A 19,165-nucleotide genomic window follows, 5' to 3' on the forward strand; every position below is an offset into this window, starting at 1 on the left:
TATTGATAAGTTTATATTTCTTCTTCTGATAACTGTTTATAGCTTTGACTACTTATCAATAAGAGCTATCAATAAGAGCTCTTATTCTTTAAAATTCAGCACAATTATCTGTATTATTTTCTTTAATTTCTAACCATAACTAGTGTACTGAATATAGCTTCAAATTTTTGGTATTTATAATGAAAAAAAAATAAATTAGCCTGTATAGTTCTAATTATCCGATAACAAAAAAAACATACAAATATCATGAGAAACTAGCTTTAATTGACCCTGAAATTAGGAAAATAATTTAGTAGCTGGATCTTCACATAAGTATCAAGTGGTATTGCTAACTTAAAACAGTGTCTTCATCTGTGCTTTGATAAATGACACAGAACTGTTATTAGCTTTCTCATATTGGCCTTCCTTTAAAATTAAGGATTAGTATTAAGTTTAAAATTTAATTCTACATCTTTTGTTTTCATGCTATTCCTTGTCCATCCTTGTGACATCCATCTACTGACCTCCAAGTAACTCGCCTTGCTTCTCCCACTCATCAATAATAAAGACCCTTATAACAAATAAGTACCATTTAGTCAGCTATAAATAAATTGCCAATGTCTAAATACATTCCATTCCATATTCGCTCTGTTGGGAAGCATGAAGTTTGCTTCAACCTAAGTGTTTTGAACTCATGATGGGACAGTGCATGTATCAAACATTGTTGTATATACAATGTTCACCAGGTTTCACATCCAGCCATTCTGGAGAGCAATTTGGAACTATGCTCAAAAAGTTATCAAACTGTGCATACCCTTTGATCCAGCAGTGTCTCTACTGGGTTTATACCCCAAAGAGATACTAAAGAAGGGAAAGGGACCTGTATGTGCCAAAATGTTTGTGGCAGCCCTCTTTGTAGTAGCTAGAAGCTGGAAAATGAATGGATGCCCATCAATTGGAGAATGGTTGAGTAAATTGTGGTATATGAACGTTATAGAATATTATTGTACTGTAAGGAATGACCAGCAGGATGAATACAGAGAGGACTGGCGAGACTTACGTGAACTGATGCTAAGTGAAATGAGCAGAACCAGGAGATCATTATATACCTCAACAATGATACTGTTTGAGGATGTATTCTGATGGAAGTGGATCTCTTCGATAAAGAGAGCTAATTCAGTTTCAATTGATCAAAGATGGGCAGAAGCAGCTACACTCAAAGAAAGAACACTGGGAGATGAATATAAACTGCTTGCATTTTTGTTTTTCCTCCCGGATTATTTACACCTTCTGAATTCAATTCTCCCTGTGCAACAAGAAAACTGTTCAGTTCTGCACACATATATTGTATCCAGGATATACTGTAACCTATTCAACATGTAAAGGATTGCTTGCCATCTGGGGGAGGGGGTGAAGGGAGGGAGGGGAAAAATCAGAACAGAAATGAATGCAAGGGATAATGCTGTAAAAAATTACCCTGGCATGAGTTCTATCAATAAAAAGTTATTTAAAAAAATGTTCACCAGGTTTTTCTTATTTTGGCCTATTATGAAGGTATTCACAATTTTCTCTAAATTTTTCTCATTCAGCATTAATATTAGAAAACAGTGGAACTTTATGATGTCCAATTTCTCATTTCTAATATATGCATTTTTTTTATATTGAGGACAAATTAGTTATATGTCTGTACCTGGAAACTGAGAAAAAAACCTTAGGGTATAGTTGAATGCTCTCAAAGTATACTTAAGAGGAAGAAAGAGTCTATGGCCAATCTGATGGTTAACAACTGATTGGGAATGTGGTCAATCCTTTCATAAACATAATATGGAATGTTCATCTTAAAACTAAAATGTAGCATTCTCCTCTTTTGATGAGAATTTAGTATTGAGTAACCCTGTTCATACCAATGCATAGTGAAGCTTTGTCAAACAAAGAATTTTTTTTAAAAAAGAAAAGATTTTTAAAATCAGTAAAGCCCATATAGATAAAATCTAATATTATATGCAATTCATCCTACCTACACATAGGCTAATTCTGTTTATGTTGTACTTGAAAGCCATCTGACTTTGGACAGCTCCATGTAACCAGAAGGTAGAGATTGGTAATTTGATAATGCATGATAAAAATTCATATTATTGTGTTTGAATAATTTGGGAAATAAAATTAAAATGTGGTTATTGTAGTTTTGTGTTAAACATGAAAATGACTTTCACTATCCATATTTTATAGGAGTTAATGAAACAATCTTCTGTACCAGTTGATACCAGCAAGCATTTTACGCGTCTGGCAGAAATGGAACAAACTCTTGCAGAACAGGATAATTGTATTTCTTCACTTTTGATTAAAATGAAGAAAATGACACATGAAATAGACAAACAAAAACAAATTACTTTAACCAAAGTCAAAGAATTTGAAAGTACCAGAACCCGGTAAATGTGATAAACCAGTTGTGATTACTGTTGGAATGTGCATCATGACAAGTATTAGGAGAACTAAGGTCAAGTCCTGCCTTGGCCTAATACTAAGCAGCCAATCTTTCTGAAAACTAGATTTTTATTGATGATCCTTGTTTTCTGTCATACATATTTATCCCCTTCCCCTCTCACAGAGAATCATCTATTAAAATAAAGGATTTTTTTTTAAAAAGAAAAGATTTTAAAAATCAGTAAAGCCCATATAGATAAAATCTAATATTATATGCAATTTATCCTACCTACAGATAGGCTAATTCTGTTTATGTTGTACTTGAAAGCCATCTGACTTTGGACAGCTCCATGTAACCAGAAGGTAGAGATTGGTAAATATACTTGCCCTACCTACTTCAGAAGCTTATTGTGAGATTGTGTATATGAAAGCACCTTAAAAACTAAAAGATATATACTTTTAAGAGACTATTGTTATTTTTGCTATCAATATTGCTAATGGAATATTGTGCTTTCAAAACAGTATGATAGAGATTTTGATGAGTTACTTTAAGAATATGGATTTTAAAAATATCTAACCCCAAAGAAATGTATAGTTCTTCAAAATAAATTGATATTAAATTAATCCATTCTTCAAGATTATAATTGAGATAATTTATTCTACTTTGATTATCAAACTGTGATTTTAAGGAAAATTTTTCTCCCCAACAGCAATTGACCTTAATATTCATTAATGATAGTTCTATATATGTGATCTTTCAGCATAAAAAAGTTATTTTTAAGAGCTAGATAGTACCCATGTATATCTTGTAAATAAAAAGCTATAATAAAAAAAGAGCTAGATAGTATTTTAATTATATCAGATGTATCTGAATATGGCCACTTTCGATGTATTTTAATTGTGTAAAATATAGCAAGTATATGGAAAAGAGTAAAGTATTTGGATTAATTCTTATGCATTATTTAAGTCTGGTAGGTAAAATAAATGTTTTATATTTTAAGATCCTCCTAATTTCCATTTAAAATACCTCATTCAAATTCTACCAACCTTCACATTTACATTAGTAACAAATACATTTAGATATGGTGTATGTTGTGACATATTTGACTTTTGATATTTGTTCACTGAATTTGTTGTGTACATAATCAAAATAAATCAGATTAAAGTTATTTCCCTCTCCCTCCACAACTATCCCCCCCATAAATCAGGTTTTAAGAATTTGCATAATTGTCTAAATAATTGTCTTTGTATACTCTTGCTTTAGGTAGGGTTACTTGTGCATACTAGAATTAGACAAATTCAAAAGATTAATTATCATCTTTTCATTTATACAGTGAGGAACCAAAACGTAGCATTATTCCCAACCACCTAGATATACTGCTTCTATTGCCAGATATATTACTTATATTCAGTTGCAATAGCCAGTTATAAAATTTGGTAATAGAGTCTTTGGAGACTTAAAACTTTAGTAATATCTATTATTTGGCAATAACAATAATAATTGTTTCTCATTGTAATTAATAAATGCTATCATAATGTGGTAAAAGTTAATATTTTGTCAGGGGAGCAAAGTTGGCATTCAACTGAATTTAATTGTTGAAGCTCATGACAACATTGATGACTAATATGGTCCCTATTTATCATAGACTGTGATTTGAGTAATAGAATTGCATAGTCTCAAAACTTTGCAGAGTGAGTACATCGATTTGGAGAAGCAGAGCCCCTTCACTTAGCAGTCCTTGTTGAAGAAGCATTTCCTGGCACAGAATATTGTTCTTTTTTACTTTTGAAAGCTCATACTTCTACGTGTCTCTTTTTGCATTTGTGACATTTTGAAAGAGACTTTTTTGTCCACTTAAGTAGCACATATCCCAGAAAACATTCAGCCTAGCAAAATCAAGGTAATTTAAATGCATTTTTGTTGGCTTGTTGTAGCCTTGAAGAAAATCATGCAGAGATTGTGAAAAAACTGCAAGCTGAGATAGAAGACTTAAAATATTCTATGTCGCAGACAGAGAGAGAGTTGCAGCACTTTAAATCTGAAGTACAGGTTCAGAAAGAAGCCAACACAAGAGCTCCAACAGCCACCATGAAAAATTTAGTAGAGCGGCTCAAGAGCCAATTAGCCTTGAAAGAAAAACAGCAAAAAGTAAGTATTCAATAGCACAGTTATTAATGCAAGAGAGTATGTGGTATGTTGCTGTGATTTAAAAGAGACTATGTGGCACAGTGGATAAACAACCAGCTCTGAAGTCAGGAGGACCTGAGTTCAAATGTGACCTAACTTAACATGTCTTAGCTGTGTGACTCTGGGCAAGTCACTTAATCCCAATTGCCTCAGCCCTCCCCCCCAACCCCCCAAAAAAAAATTTGCATTATATATTTTAGCATTTCATTTCAGTTAAAAAGAGATTGTCGATTTCCTGTTAATTGCTAAATTCTGGAAAATATGGTCTTTACTAAATTACATTTAACCCTATGAAAAACCTGTTTTGCCCACTGTAAGTACTTTAAATGTACTCAGTAAACTAAGAAAAGATAGAAATATTCTAAAACCACTGTGCAGCTTCCCTTGATGACTTGAAGATCCTGGGCAAAGAGGGCTGTAGCCTTTGAGAATTCATTCCCCTTTCTGGATATCTTCCTTTCACCAGGCTTTCTTAGCACTCCACTTTCTTTGTCCTTATCCTCCCTGTGTAATTACTCCTCTTAAATCTGTTTTGTTGCATCTTCACCCAGGTCATACTTGTTCAATGGATGGGGATTCTCCAAGACTTTATTCTAGATCCTCTTCTTTTCTCTCTCTATACTTTTGGTGATCTCATCAGTTCTCATGGACTATTATCCTTTCTAATCCCTCTCTTACCTCCATTCTCTCATTCCAAGCTCCTATTAGAGATCTTGAAGTGGATATTATGTAGATATGTTAAATATAGATATTTTCAAAACAGAACTCATTTTCTCTCTCCCAAACCCTTTCTCTTCCTAACTCTCCTCTTATACTTTCAGTCACCCAGGCTCTTAACTTGGATGCCATTCTCAATTCTCTCAACCACTATATTCAATTCCCCCCAAAAAATCCTGCTTTTGTAGCATCTCTAGTATACATGTCCTTCTCTCCTCCACCATCCTGGGCTAAAGTCCCCATCACCTCACACCTAGACCACTGCAGTAGCCTTCTGGCTGCTCTTTCTGTCACAGGTTTCTCCCCACTCCAGTACATCCTCTTTTAGCTGTCAAAGCAATCTCAATATGTATATGTTTTATTTGGAAACTTTTCATATCAAATCCTTATTTTTCTGAAATGCTTTTTATGGATTTGAATATCTTTAGGCCCTTAGTCGAGCCCTTTTCGAGCTCCGAACAGAGATGACAGCTGCTGCTGAAAAACACATCATTCTTTCTACATCCAAGAAAAAGGAAAATCTTAATGTTCAAGAGATTGTTGATCACCACACTAGAGATCTTCAGGTAAGTACCAGTAACTAAGGACATTTATTTTAAAACTAAGAATTCTCCTGAAAGACAAGTTTATTTCATTATATAGGTGAGTTAACCCAGTGAATGGAGTACAATATATTCAATTGACTGCACATTTTTTATGGTAGAAAATTTTATTTTCTGTGTTAGGTATTTATGTGATAAGTTAAATTGTATAGGACATAAAGTGTGAGAGGATGGTCAAGCTATTGAAAAATGGAAAGAGATAATTTTCATATTTCACCTAGAGCTCACAAAATACTCTTATCCTAGCTCTATATAAAAATACTTTTTAAAAATTGCCTTCAGAAGCCTTTCAGTGACTGAGTTCTACAAACCTGAAGCCTATTCCCGAGTGCCATCTCTAAGAAGCAGATAGCTGCTATGACAGAGAGATTGGAAATTATTAAGTGGCAGAAAGTTGCATATCTGAGTTTGGGAGTAACCCTTCTCATTTTTTTCAGATGGTGATATTAGAAATGCCAGTTCAGATCCAGTACTTCACCTCACTCTGATACCTTAAGCTTTCTAAAACTATAGAACTTCCTTTTATCTTTGGTCTGAATTCTCCAAAGAAAGGAGATGCTTCCTATCATACCCTTTAAAACTTCATCTACACTCACATGATGTTATAAATGCACATATTTTTGATTTGTGAATAATAAATTATTCTTTTTCTGGTGATTGGCTTTTCTATGGATTTCAGCCCACTAAAGAATTTCCTGACCTTTATCTACAGGGGTCAGGCTATGTGTGTAGTTATGGTTCAAGATGGTAACCAGCTGTAGAAGACCGCATTTTTTTGAACAAGACATGATAGGAAAAATAGAGCAATTTGATAGAAATTAGTTTTAGACCAACAAGTGTATATCACAGGTAGCACAATAAGTGGATAAACAACCTGAATGTAACAGGTTATATCATTTTAAAAACAGGAAAGAAAAGGGTATTCTTCACCCCTATAACTAAAAGGATAAGAAGAAACAGAGATGATCAGAAAAGGCAAAATAGACCATTTTAGTTACACATAATTAAACTTTTACTTGAGTGAAATTAATGAAAAAGAATAAAAAGAAATTTGAATGAGGAAAATATTTGCATGAAAGATCACTGCTGTACAAAATAACTATTAGGATATGTATGCTTATATTGTATTTAATTTATAATTTAACATATTTAACATGTATTGGTCAACCTGCCATGGAGGAGGGGATGGAGGTAAGGAGAGGAAAAATTGGAACAAAAGGTTTGGCAATTGTCAATTCTGTAAAATTACCCATGCATATAACTTGTAAATAAAAAGTTATAATTAAAATAATTAAAATTAAAAAAAAGATCACTGCTATAAGTTCGGTATCAAAACTCTATAGTAGGACTTCTGGCCAAGATGGTGGAGAGGACGCACACATCTACTTAAGCTCCATGTTTTCTCTCAGAATAATTTATTTCATGACAAGTCTCAGAATTAGTGCTTGCCTGAAAAAAAAAAAACCCACTAATAATTACCAAGTGAAGATCTCCTCGAAATTCACCAGAAAAGGTCTGTTTTGGCTCATGGGTGGGGACAGTTAGATTGGCTCAGACTGAAGGCAGGCAGCAGCAGCACAGCAGACAGAGTAAGGCTGGCAGCTCACAGCTGAGCAGACCGGAAGGGGGTGGGGTGTGATCTGAGTCATTTCTGTGGAGAGAGCTTTAACACAGTGTTGGCTACTTTGCCCTGGCAGTAAGCCAGTAGACAGAGGAGCTAAAAATACAGGGGATGAAGACTATACCCCCAAAACTCTGGGGTCTCTCAGGAGCTTGCCACACGCACCCACAGTGTCTCAGCAAGCTCTTAAGAGTCTTAGAGCATAGATGCAGCACAGCCATTGCTGCCCTGCTAGTGCCTTGTGGCTGCCCCCTGCAGTCTGTAGAGGAAGCTTGGTAATACTATCCAGCTCCCACCTCCCCCCAAAATGCAGACCATTTGTTTTTCTTGTTAGTTTGTTTTCTTTCACTCTTCTTTGACAAAATGAGCAAAAAAATTAAAGAGCACTCTAACTATTGATAGCTTCTATATGGATAGAGAGCAGATTTTAAACCCTGAACAGACTAAAAACAGACTGCTTCCAGATGAATCCCCAAAGGGGCATATGATCTGGTCCTCAACACATAAGACTCTCATAGAAGAAATTAAAAAGACTCTCACAAGAGAAGTAGAAGTAAAATGGGAAAAGGAAAGGAAAACTTGGCAAGAGAGTCTGGAGAAGTCATCTCACTCATTTAAAGATAGAGTGGATAAAGAAATCAAATCCTTGAAAAACAAAATTAGTTGATGGACAGAAGCAGCTACACCCAAAGAAAAAACACTGGGAAATATGTAAACTGCTTGCATTTTTGTTTTTCTTCCTGGGTTATTTTTACCTTCTGAATCCAATTCTTCCTGTGCAACAAAAGAACTGTTCGGTTCTGCACACATATATTGTATCTAGGATATACTGTAACATATTTAACATGTATAAAACTGCTTGTCATCTAAGGGAGGGGGTGGAGAGGAAGGGAAAAAGTCAGAACAGAAGTGAGTGTAAGGAATAATGTTGTAAAAAAATTACCCAGGCATGGGCTCTGTCAATAAAAAGTTATAATTCTGAGAAAAAATTAGCAGAATGGATTATAAGCCAGAATTCTACAATATGTTGTTTACAGGAAACACACCTGAAGCAGGGAGATACATGCAGAGTAACGGTAAAAGATTGGAGCAAAATCTACTATGCTTCAGGTGAAGTCAAAAAAGCAGGGGTAGCCATCCTGATCTCAAATCAAGCAAAAGCAAAAATTGATCTAAATAAAGAGATAAGGAAGGGCATTATATCTTGCTAAAGGGTAGCATGGATAATGAAGCAATATCAATATTAAATATATATGCACCAAGTGGTGTAGCATCTAAATTCTTAAAAGAGAAATTAAGAGAGCTGCAAGAAGAAATAGACAGAAAAACTATAATAGTGGGAAATCTCAACCTTGCACTCTCAGAATTAGATAAATCAAACCACAAAATAAATAAGAAAGAAGTCAAAGAGGTAAATAGAATACTAGAAAAGTTAGATATGATAGATCTCTGGAGAAAACAAAATGGAGACAGAAAGGAGTACACTTTCTTTTCAGCAGTTCATGGAACCTATACAAAAATTGACCATATATTAGGACATAAAAACCTCAAACTCAAATGCAGTAAGGCAGAAATAGTAAATGTATTCTTTTCAGACCACGATGCAACAAAAATTACATTCAACAAAAAGCCAGGGGAAAGTAGACCAAAAAATAATTGGAAACTAAATAATCTCATACTAAAGAATGATTGGGTGAAACAGCAAATCATAGACATAATAACTTCACCCAAGAAAATGATAATAATGAGACATCATACCAAAATGTATGGGATGCAGCCAAAGCGGTAATAAGGGGAAATTTCATATCTCTAGAGGTCTACTTGCATAAAATAGAGAAAGAGAAGGTCAATGAATTGGGCTTGCAACTAAAAATGCTAGAAAAGGAACAAATTAAAACCCCCCAGTCAAACACTAAACTTTAAATTCTAAAAATAAAAGGAGAGATCAATAAAATTGAAAATAAAAAAAACTATTGAAGTAATTAATAAAACTTAAGAGTTGGTTCCATGAAAAAACCAACAAAATAGACAAACCCTTAGTAAATCTGATTGAAAAAAGGAAAGAGGAAAATCAAATTGTTAGTCTTAAAAATGAAAAGGGAGAACTCGCCACTAACGAAGAGGAAATTAGAGCAATAATTAGGAGTTACTTTGCCCGACTTTATGCCAATAAATTCGACAACTTAAATGAAATGGAAGAATACCTTCAAAAGTATAGCTTGCCCAACCTAACAGAGGAAGAAGTAAATATCCTAAACAGTCCCATCACAGAAAAAGAAATAGTACAAGCTATTAACCAACTCCCTAAGAAAAAATCTCCAGGACCAGATGGATTTACATGTGAATTCTACCAAACATTTAAAGAACAATTAACTCCAATGCTATATAAACTATTTGAAAAAATAGGGATTGAAGGAGTCCTACCAAACTCTTTTTACGACACAGCCATGGTACTGATACCTAAACCAGGTAGACTGAAAACAGAGAAAGAAAATTATAGATCAATCTCCCTAATGAATATTGATGCTAAAATATTAAATAAAATATTAGCAAAGAAATTACAGAAAATCATCCCCAGGATAATACACTATGACCAAGTAGGATTTATACCATGAATGCAGGGCTGGTTCAATATTAGGAAAACTATTAGCATAATTGCTATATCAATAACCAAATTAATAAAAACCATATGATCAACTCAATAGATGCAGAAAAAGCATTTGATAAAATCCAACATCCATTCCTAATAAAAACACTTGAGAGTATAGAAGTAAATGGACTTTTCCTTAAAATAGTCAGGAGCATATATTTAAAACTGTTCCCCAATTTGTATAGTGAATAGGCTCACTAGACTTCAGGTTGTTGTCAAAATAATTAAGACACTCTATTTGTTAGCAGACCCAGACCCAGAGGGATTGGAGATTTAGGATGAGATGTTTGAGGAAATATATCAAGAAGAGTGTGAGAGATTTTCTTTTTTCTTTTTAATTTTATTTTTTTATATATTTTTTATTTATTTCATAATAACTTTTTATTGACATAACCCATGCCAGGGTAATTTTTTACATTATCCCTTGCACTCACTCCTGTTCCCATTTTTCCACTCCCTCCCTCCACCCTCTCCCCCAGATGGCAAGCATGTTAAATATGGCACAGTATATCCTAGATACAATATATGTGTGCAGAATCAAACAGTTCTCTTGTTACACAGGGGGAATTGGATTCAGAAGGTAGAAATAACCTGGGAAGAAAAACAAAAATGCAAACAGTTTCTTCATTTCCCAGTGTTCTTTCTTTGGGTGTAATTGCTTCTGTCCATCATTGATCAATTGAAACTGAGTTAGATCTCTTTGTCAAAGAAATCCACTTCCATCAGAATACATCCTCATACAGTGTCATTGTTGAAGTAGATAATGATGTCCTGGTTCTGTTCATTTCACTTAGCATCAGTTAATGTAAGTCTCTCCAAGCCTCTCTGTATTCATCCTGCTGGTCATTTCTTACAGAACAATAATATTCCATAACATTCATATACCACAATTTACCCAATCATTCTCCAATTGATGGGCATCCATTCAATTTCCAGTTTCTAGCCATTACAAACAGGGCTGCCATGAACGTTTTGGCACAGACAGGTCCCTTTCCCTTCTTTAGTATTTCTTTGGGATATAATTCATATGGAACAATAAAAGGTCAAGAATCTCAAGGGAATTAATAAAAAAAAAAATCAAATGAAGGTAGCCTAGCTGTATCTGATCTAAAACTATATTATAAAGCAGCAGTCACCAAAACCATTTGATATTGGCTAAGAAATAGATTAGTTGATCAGTGGAATAGGTTAGGTTCACAAGACAGAATAGCCAACTATAGCAATCTAGTGTTTGACAAACCCAAAGATCCTAACTTTTGGGATAAGAATTCATTATTTGATAAAAACTGCTGGGATAACTGGAAATTAGTATGGCAGAAATTAGGCATAGACCCACACTTAACACCTTATACCAAGATAAGATCAAAATGAGTCCATGATTTAGGCATAAAGAATGAGATTATTAAAAAATTAGAAGAACATAGGATAGTTTATCTCTCAGACTTGTGGAGGAGAAAGGAATTTGTGACCAAAGAAGAACTAGAGATCATTATTGATCACAAAATAGAAAATTTTGATCAAATTAAAAGGCCTTTGTACAAACAAAACTAATGCAAACAAAATCAGAAGGGAAGCAACAAATTAGAAAAACATTTTTACAGTTAAAGGTTCTGATAAAGGCCTCATTTCCAATATATATAGAGAATTGACTCTAATTTGTAAGAAATCAATCCATTCTCCAATTGATAAATGGTCAAAGGTTATGAACAGAGAATTTTCAGATGATGAAATTGAAACTATTACCACTCATATGAAAGAGTGTTCCAAATCATTATTGATTAGAGGAATGCAAATTAAGACAACTCTGAGATACCACTACACACCTGTCAGATTGGCTAAGATGACAGGAAAAAATGATGAACGTTGAAGGGGATGCGGGAAAAGTGGGACATTTATGCATTATTGGTAGAGTTGTGAATGAATCCAACCATTCTGGAGAGCAATCTGGAATTATGCCCAAAAAGTTATCAAACTGTGCATACTCTTTGATCCAGCAGTGCTACTACTGTGCTTATATCCCAAAGAAATACTAAAGAAGGGGAATGGACCTGTATGTGCCAAAATGTTTGTGGCAACCTTGTTTGTAGTGGCTAGAAACTGGAAAATGAATGGATGCCCATCAATTGGAGAATGTTTGGGTAAATTGTGGCATATGAATGTTATGGAATATTATTGTTCTTAAGAAATGACCAGCAGGATGAATATAGAGAGGCTTGGAGAGACTTACATGAACTGATGCTAAGTGGAATGAGCAGAACCAGGAGATCATTATATACTTCAACAACGATACTGCATGAAGATGTATTCTGATGGAAGTGGATATCTTCAACAAAGAGAAGATCTAATTCTTTGACCAATGATCGACAGAAACAGCTACAACCAGAGAAGAAACACTGGGAAATGAGTGTGAACTGGTTGCATTTTTGTTTTTCTTCCCAGGTTATTTTTACCTTCTGAATCCAATTCTCCCTATGTGACAAGAGAACTGTTTGGTTCTGCAAACATATATTGTATCTAGGATATACTATATATAACTTATTTAATATGTATAAGACTGCTTGCCATCTAGGGGAAGGGGTGGAGGGAGGGAAGGAAAAAGTTGGAACAGAAGTGAATGCAAGGGATAATGTTGTAAAAAATTAACTAGGCATATGTTCTGTCAATAAAAAGTTATAATAAAAAAACTCTATAGTAAATTGACAGAAATATATGAGGTATACTTCAATATATGAAATGATTTTCAAAAGAAGATTTGCAAAGTACAAATGATCCAAAGAAACACATTTCAAAGCAATCATAGAAAGGCATTGCAAAAGAAAACAGCTGAAGTTTCACCTTGAAATTGTTGGGCAGCAGTGAAAATTGAAATTGAAAGTCATGTCACACAAAGGCTTTAAAAAGACTGGAAGTGCTTTTTGGAGAATGATGACTTGGTTCAGCCATTTTAGATATTGATTTAAAATTATGTAAGAAAAGAGCTAAACTGTTTTTACTTTTAATTTAGATTATATTAGCAAAGACCTGGAAAGAAAAAAAATGATCCCGAATTGGGGAATGACAAAAACAAAAACAAAAAAACCCACAAAAAACATTGTAGCATATAAATGGAATTGATTATTATGGTGTGATAAGAAATGGTGAATATAAGGAATTTAGGGATATGGAATATTAATACACTTTGCTGCAGTGAAATAATTATATATATATATACATATATATAATGACTACAATAGTGTGAAGTGAGAATATCACAGTGAAACCAAAGCCTTAATGATGGAAAAGATTGTGATGGTTTTGGGAAGTAGATGGTGAAGCATTTTCCCAAAACAAAAGACTAAAAGGCAAAATGTTGTATATGTTATTAGATACAGCTATTATCAGGTACGTTTGCTCAATTTTCTTGTTACTTGAAAAGCTTCATTTTGGGATGTATGTGATTAAGTTATTTGGCCAGAAAGAGTGACTTAAAAATAGTTTATCAGTCTTATTTTGTAAAAACAAAAGAAAACATGACTTGTAAACAAAATATTTCCCTTTTTCTTTCCCTTTCCTGGAAAGATTCATATAGAAGATTTAAATGAAAATCTTCTGAAATGTAAAGAAGCTCTTAAAACAAGTAAAAGCAGAGAGGACTCTCTGAATAAACAGTTAGATTGCTTAAACAATGAAATGCAAAAAAAAGAGAAAGGTTATCATAAAATACTTAGAGAAAAAGAAGAATTGGAAAAAGAATATGAAAAAATGAAAAAGCTAATTAAAACCTTTGGATTGCAGGTAAAGAATTTTCATGTATACAATATTTTAGTTCTTGATTTACCATTTATGTTTTCAATAGAACAATTTTTGTATGTAAAATTTTACTTTAACTTATCATTATTGAATCTCTACCTACATAATCAAAACTGGTTATCAGTTCAGTTTGGCTAAAATGACTATCCTTTATTAAGTGACTTTCAGAATAGTAGCATAATATACCTTTTTCTTACTGAGGTGTTGGAGTCAAATTCCACTGAATACCAAGAGTGTGTATAAATAAATACCTATGGCCAGCAGGCTGTTTTTATTAATCTGAAATGCCTGTCTTAAATATACCCATTTAGACTAATGTTACATTAGCTACCTTCAGGCGACATCATATAACTTCCAGGATTAATGCACATTCCATTCTTGGATATTTCAGTATCCATCCCAACTACCTATACCAAGATAATTAGGAACATAGAATTGTAAATAGCCTCATCAACATCAACAGAATTGTAAACAGCTGTTTTTTTTGTTTTTTGTTTTTTAATCAGTACCAAGGTATTTGTTGAAACAGAATAGTAAATAGCAGAAAGTATCATACTAATGCATTTATCTCAAGTATGTCCTTAATTCATTGTTCAGGGATAAATGGTATAGTATAGATGTTTCTTACCATTGATACACAGGAATCAGAATAGAGATAGAGTCAGATCCTTTACCAGAGACATAGATATGTGACTGTTGGCAAATCAGAACCTTTCTAAGACTCAGTTGTCTCACCTGGAAATGGGTCTTAGAATAATTAATACCAATAGAATCCACTCATGGAGTAGAGTTGTAGTAAGCATTGTTAATAAGATAAAACATGCATGATAGAAGCAGCAGTGCAGAAGTTCTGGAGATAAGGACCCTCTTCTCAAGATATTTGTCCTTTTCCTTTTTATGTTCCCAAGTACGATACCACAGTGGATAATCCCACAGTGAGTGCTGAGTAAATGATGCTCAGGGAACAGGATTACCAGGGTACTGTAAGACCAGGCAGTTTCACTCGCACAAACAGCCTAGTTGTCATGACTTCCTGTTTATCTCTTTTTAGGATGTAAAATGTCATAGGGTGGATTGGTACGATAGGCCCAGGACAACCTCTTTTTATAGTTGCACAGATATGTCTCCCCTGAAGTCCTGCTCTGAGGCCTAATCACATGAGAAGACAGAGGAGAGTTATTATGCTGGTGGAACTTAAGCTTCAGGGAGGTCTGACAAACAAGACTTTTTAATGGAGGTCTGACAATACGCTTTATGTCTGTTACCTGAGGACCAGCCTTGCTAAATTTCAAATGACTTGTCTTTGGGTCACCTGCAGGATGATGACATGTTCAGCTTCAGAATGTCTTTTTTTTTTTTTTTAATAACTTTTTATTGACAGAACCCATGCCAGGGTAATTTTTTACAGCATTATCCTTTGCACTCACTTCTGTTCCTATTTTTCCCCTCCCTCCCTCCCCCCCTCCCCCAGATGGCAAGCAGTCCTTTACATGTTAAATAGGTTACAATATATCCTAGATACAATATATGTGTGCAAAACAGCTCAGAATGTCTTAAAGACAATCTGCTGTGAAGTGATGGGGGCTCTCTTCTGGGTGGAGCAGGGCATCTCCTACTGGCAGAATCTCAAAGCCTTGAAATGTTGAAGAAATGAGTTCCAATGACTAGATTTAAGTAGCATTTGCATCCTTTGTGATCATTCATCGAATCATGGGGAATATTCATTAACAACAATAATAGGAACTGGCATTTGTATAGGATTTTTTCAAGGGGCTTTATGTTTATTCCCTTGCTGGGGTATCAAGCAACCATATGGGGCAGGTATGACCAGTATGATATTCCCCACTTACAAAAGAGAAAACAGGCTCAAGTGAGTCAGCAAGGCAGCCCAGTGGCCAGTGCAGAGTATGGAGTCAGGAAGACCTGATTCTGAATGTGGCCATGTCACCTCAAACAAATCATTCAGCTTCTCTGCTGGGGCCTCAGTTCTGTATTCTGCAAAAGGGTGATAATACCTGTCAGAATTGTTGTGAGAATCAAGTTAGACAACTCATAAAACGCTTTACAAAACTTAAAATTATACAAATGCAAGATACCATTATTGTCATTGTTATTTTTTATTGCTAAGAGTCCAGTGACTTTGTTTGTAGTCACAAAACTAGTAATTGTCAGTGGTAGTGTCCAAGCCCAGGCTTTGTGAACTCCAAGTTCAGCATTCTCTCTATGACACTAAGCTGTCTCCCTGTATAAAGTGTATGAAGCCATTTTCCTTAAGTCTATCCAAATCCAGTTTTTAGGTTTTTTAATTTAAAAAGTTCACTCATATTCTGTCATAACTGATCTTTCTCTAGGATTTAAAGATCATATAGACTCTGCTCTCCTGGATTAGGCGAGAAATTCCTTGGGCTTTCTGAGTCTGCATAGTGAATACTGTGTCTAGTGTTATGGCATTCAAATAAAATAACATATACTCTCTTTAAGTATAGGAACTTTCCCCATTGTGTGTTCTTGTTAATGCTGGATCTTTTATTTAATGTACGAAAGTATTGTTTCTACCAATGGTCTAATATAGTAATTCCATACAATTTTTTGTGTAGTCTGGAAGAAGTGGCAAGACAATTCCTGAACTAGAAAAAATTGTAGGTTTAATGAAAAAAGTTGTGGACAAAGTCCAGAAAGAAAATGAATATTTGAAACAAGCATCCGGAATAATGACAAGTGAGAAAATGTCTGCTCTTGAGCTTGAAAATAAAAATTTGAAGGTAATAGTTATATTTTAATAGTAATTTGTTCTGTTGTGATAAACTTTAAAAATGTATTAGAAAAGTTATAAGTATACTGCATTATTTTATCCTGAATAAAGCATGTTGTTTTTTTAATTCATCAGTCATTTATATGAATAATATGAGACTTTTATACAAAATGCTAGATAAGTGTGATTTTGGAGTAAGAATAGTTAACAAGGGTGAGTATAAAATTGGGTTGGCTGGAACATGGGACTGAATAAGTAGATCCATGTAGATTTCATACTTGGTATAGCATAAGAAAAGAGGGCTCCACGAGATTTTACATTGAGTCATATAAATGTATTCTCTAAAACTATTGAGCATAAAAGAACTTTATTCATGTTCATTTATTTCCTTTTTTTTTTTTTTTTGATGTGCACTTTTAAAATTTAGAGTGAATTAGAAAAGCTGAAGCTTCATCTTGGACGTCAACTAAGCTTGCAATATGAGTTTAATGCTAAAGGTCCAGAGAATGTCATGGCTGAAATTGACAGTCTTCGTAAAGAACTTAAAAAAGTATGCATAATTTTATTTATTTATTATAACTTTTTCAGTAGGCTTTTTATGACAATTAGAAATCTTTTTAATTCTTAAATAAAAAGAAGTACATATTCAGTGAGATACCTTGTTAAAAACAGGAAAGGCAGTTTTTGCAGTCTACACCCAAGGTCATGATACTATGGGAGTTTCTACTTTAGTAATGTTCCTCTTAACTCAAGAGTTCTTAGCTAGTTTTGGCATCATGACCTCCATTTAGCAAAGACATCTTCTCATAACAGTATGCTTAAATGCATAAACTAAAATAAAATACATATTTTTACAAAGAAAACTTTTTATACTAAAGTAGTTAACAATTTTTTTTAAAGTAGCTACACCCAAATTAAGAATCTTAACATGTGAGAGACAATAGTGATGCATTTCATATCTATCCTTTTCTGGTATTTCTATATTGCCTACATTCCTCCTGCTCCTAATTTTTACAAACTATAGTTATATAAGCCTTCAAAAAAAAGTCTCAGTAGAATCCTGCACTTCCTTTTCCATCACAGAAGTTTGTAATAGTGAGGAACTGGGATGAATCTCCACTCTCATGGACTACAATTAGACTATAAGATAGGTTTTTTTTTTCCCATTCCTTTTCCCATTGTAAAAATTATTTTATGATGAGCCCAGTGGGTAAAGTTCACCAGGATTTTCCTGAAAAATTCATTGTGCTAGTCAGTGCTATACAGTGAAATGTTGATGATAACATATAATATATTACAAGCATTTATTAAGTACCTGGTTGTTAGGTTAAGGTTTATGAATTTGCTTCTGTAGAATGGCTCATTCCCACAATAAGACTTGTATGAGTATGAAGATATTTAATAATAATGAATTATGAAAAAGGAAAACAGAAATTGACAGAATTGCCCTTAACAACAATAGCACTTAATACATAATATGTAATAATATAGTATACATAATATAACTAACATCATACAAAGTGATACATAGACAAAGGAAGAAGAGAAGAAAGAATACATCACTGAATTGGGGAAGCACCACCATTACAGATATATGGCTGGGGAATCACAGGATATAGCCCTCCAAGTCCTGACCAGGCGGGTCCCAGGCAGAGCGTTCTCTCCATGGCTGAGATTCCAATTTGTGCATTAGCCTAATGTGATTTAAATAATCCAAGGAACAAAGAAGGCTACATGCCAGCAAGGATAACTTTACTTTCTTGAGCAAGTAGAGAAGGAGGGCCAGCCCTGCCAGAGCCTGTCAAAGGGGAGAAAATTGTTCCTGGAGTGGCTAGCCCCAGTACCCAGATAATGAGTCCTTCATGGATTTGGTCAAAATCCAAAAAAATGTTGTTCTATAAGTTATGTTTATTCCCTGTAGTATTCTTGTTGGTTTTCTGGGGGTCTCTGGAGCAGCCTTTGGTTTCAATTCAGTAATCACCACAAGAATAGTCAGGTATTAAAGTCCAAATTCTTTATTGCCTCCTTGCCTGGGGCCCTGTTAGCTTTCTTGAGGCCCTTAAGATGAGCCTTGGTCTCAGTTGGGGGAGCAGGAGGACAGGCCAGCCACCATGAGGCTGATGAAGATGGAATGAATCTGTCTCTTCTTGGCTCTGAGAACTTGAGCTCCTGCCTCCAGTCCTCTTCTCCAAGTCTGTCTCCAAACCCCTCAGTCCCCCAGGAGAGCCACCAGGAGCCTGACTGAAGATGGAATGATTCTGGCTGAGTTTGTCCCAACTTATATGCTCGATTTTAATTATATCATTGTGGATGTGAATCTCGTAGAACTATTATTAAGTACATGTACTATATATATATATGTGTGTGTGTGTGTGTGTGTGTGTGTGTGTGTGTATACACATTATATGTATATATATACATATATATATAGTACACACATATA

General features: G+C 34.3%; 1 protein-coding gene across 1 annotated transcript in view; it reads left to right on the forward strand.

The window, feature by feature from the left end:
* Positions 1-19,165, forward strand: part of LOC127538738 (centrosomal protein of 290 kDa-like) — an 80,990-nt gene that overhangs the window by 53,663 nt on the left and 8,162 nt on the right. Inside the window, exons 17-22 of the mRNA XM_051962485.1 lie at positions 2,209-2,408; positions 4,339-4,552; positions 5,737-5,874; positions 13,740-13,955; positions 16,568-16,732; positions 17,150-17,272. Of these exons, the coding sequence (XP_051818445.1) occupies positions 2,209-2,408; positions 4,339-4,552; positions 5,737-5,874; positions 13,740-13,955; positions 16,568-16,732; positions 17,150-17,272 (1,056 nt within the window). The remainder of the gene's footprint in view (positions 1-2,208; positions 2,409-4,338; positions 4,553-5,736; positions 5,875-13,739; positions 13,956-16,567; positions 16,733-17,149; positions 17,273-19,165) is intronic.

This window comes from Antechinus flavipes, chromosome 5, assembly GCF_016432865.1.
Source record: "Antechinus flavipes isolate AdamAnt ecotype Samford, QLD, Australia chromosome 5, AdamAnt_v2, whole genome shotgun sequence".
In the NCBI taxonomy this organism is placed as follows: Eukaryota; Metazoa; Chordata; class Mammalia; order Dasyuromorphia; family Dasyuridae; genus Antechinus; species Antechinus flavipes.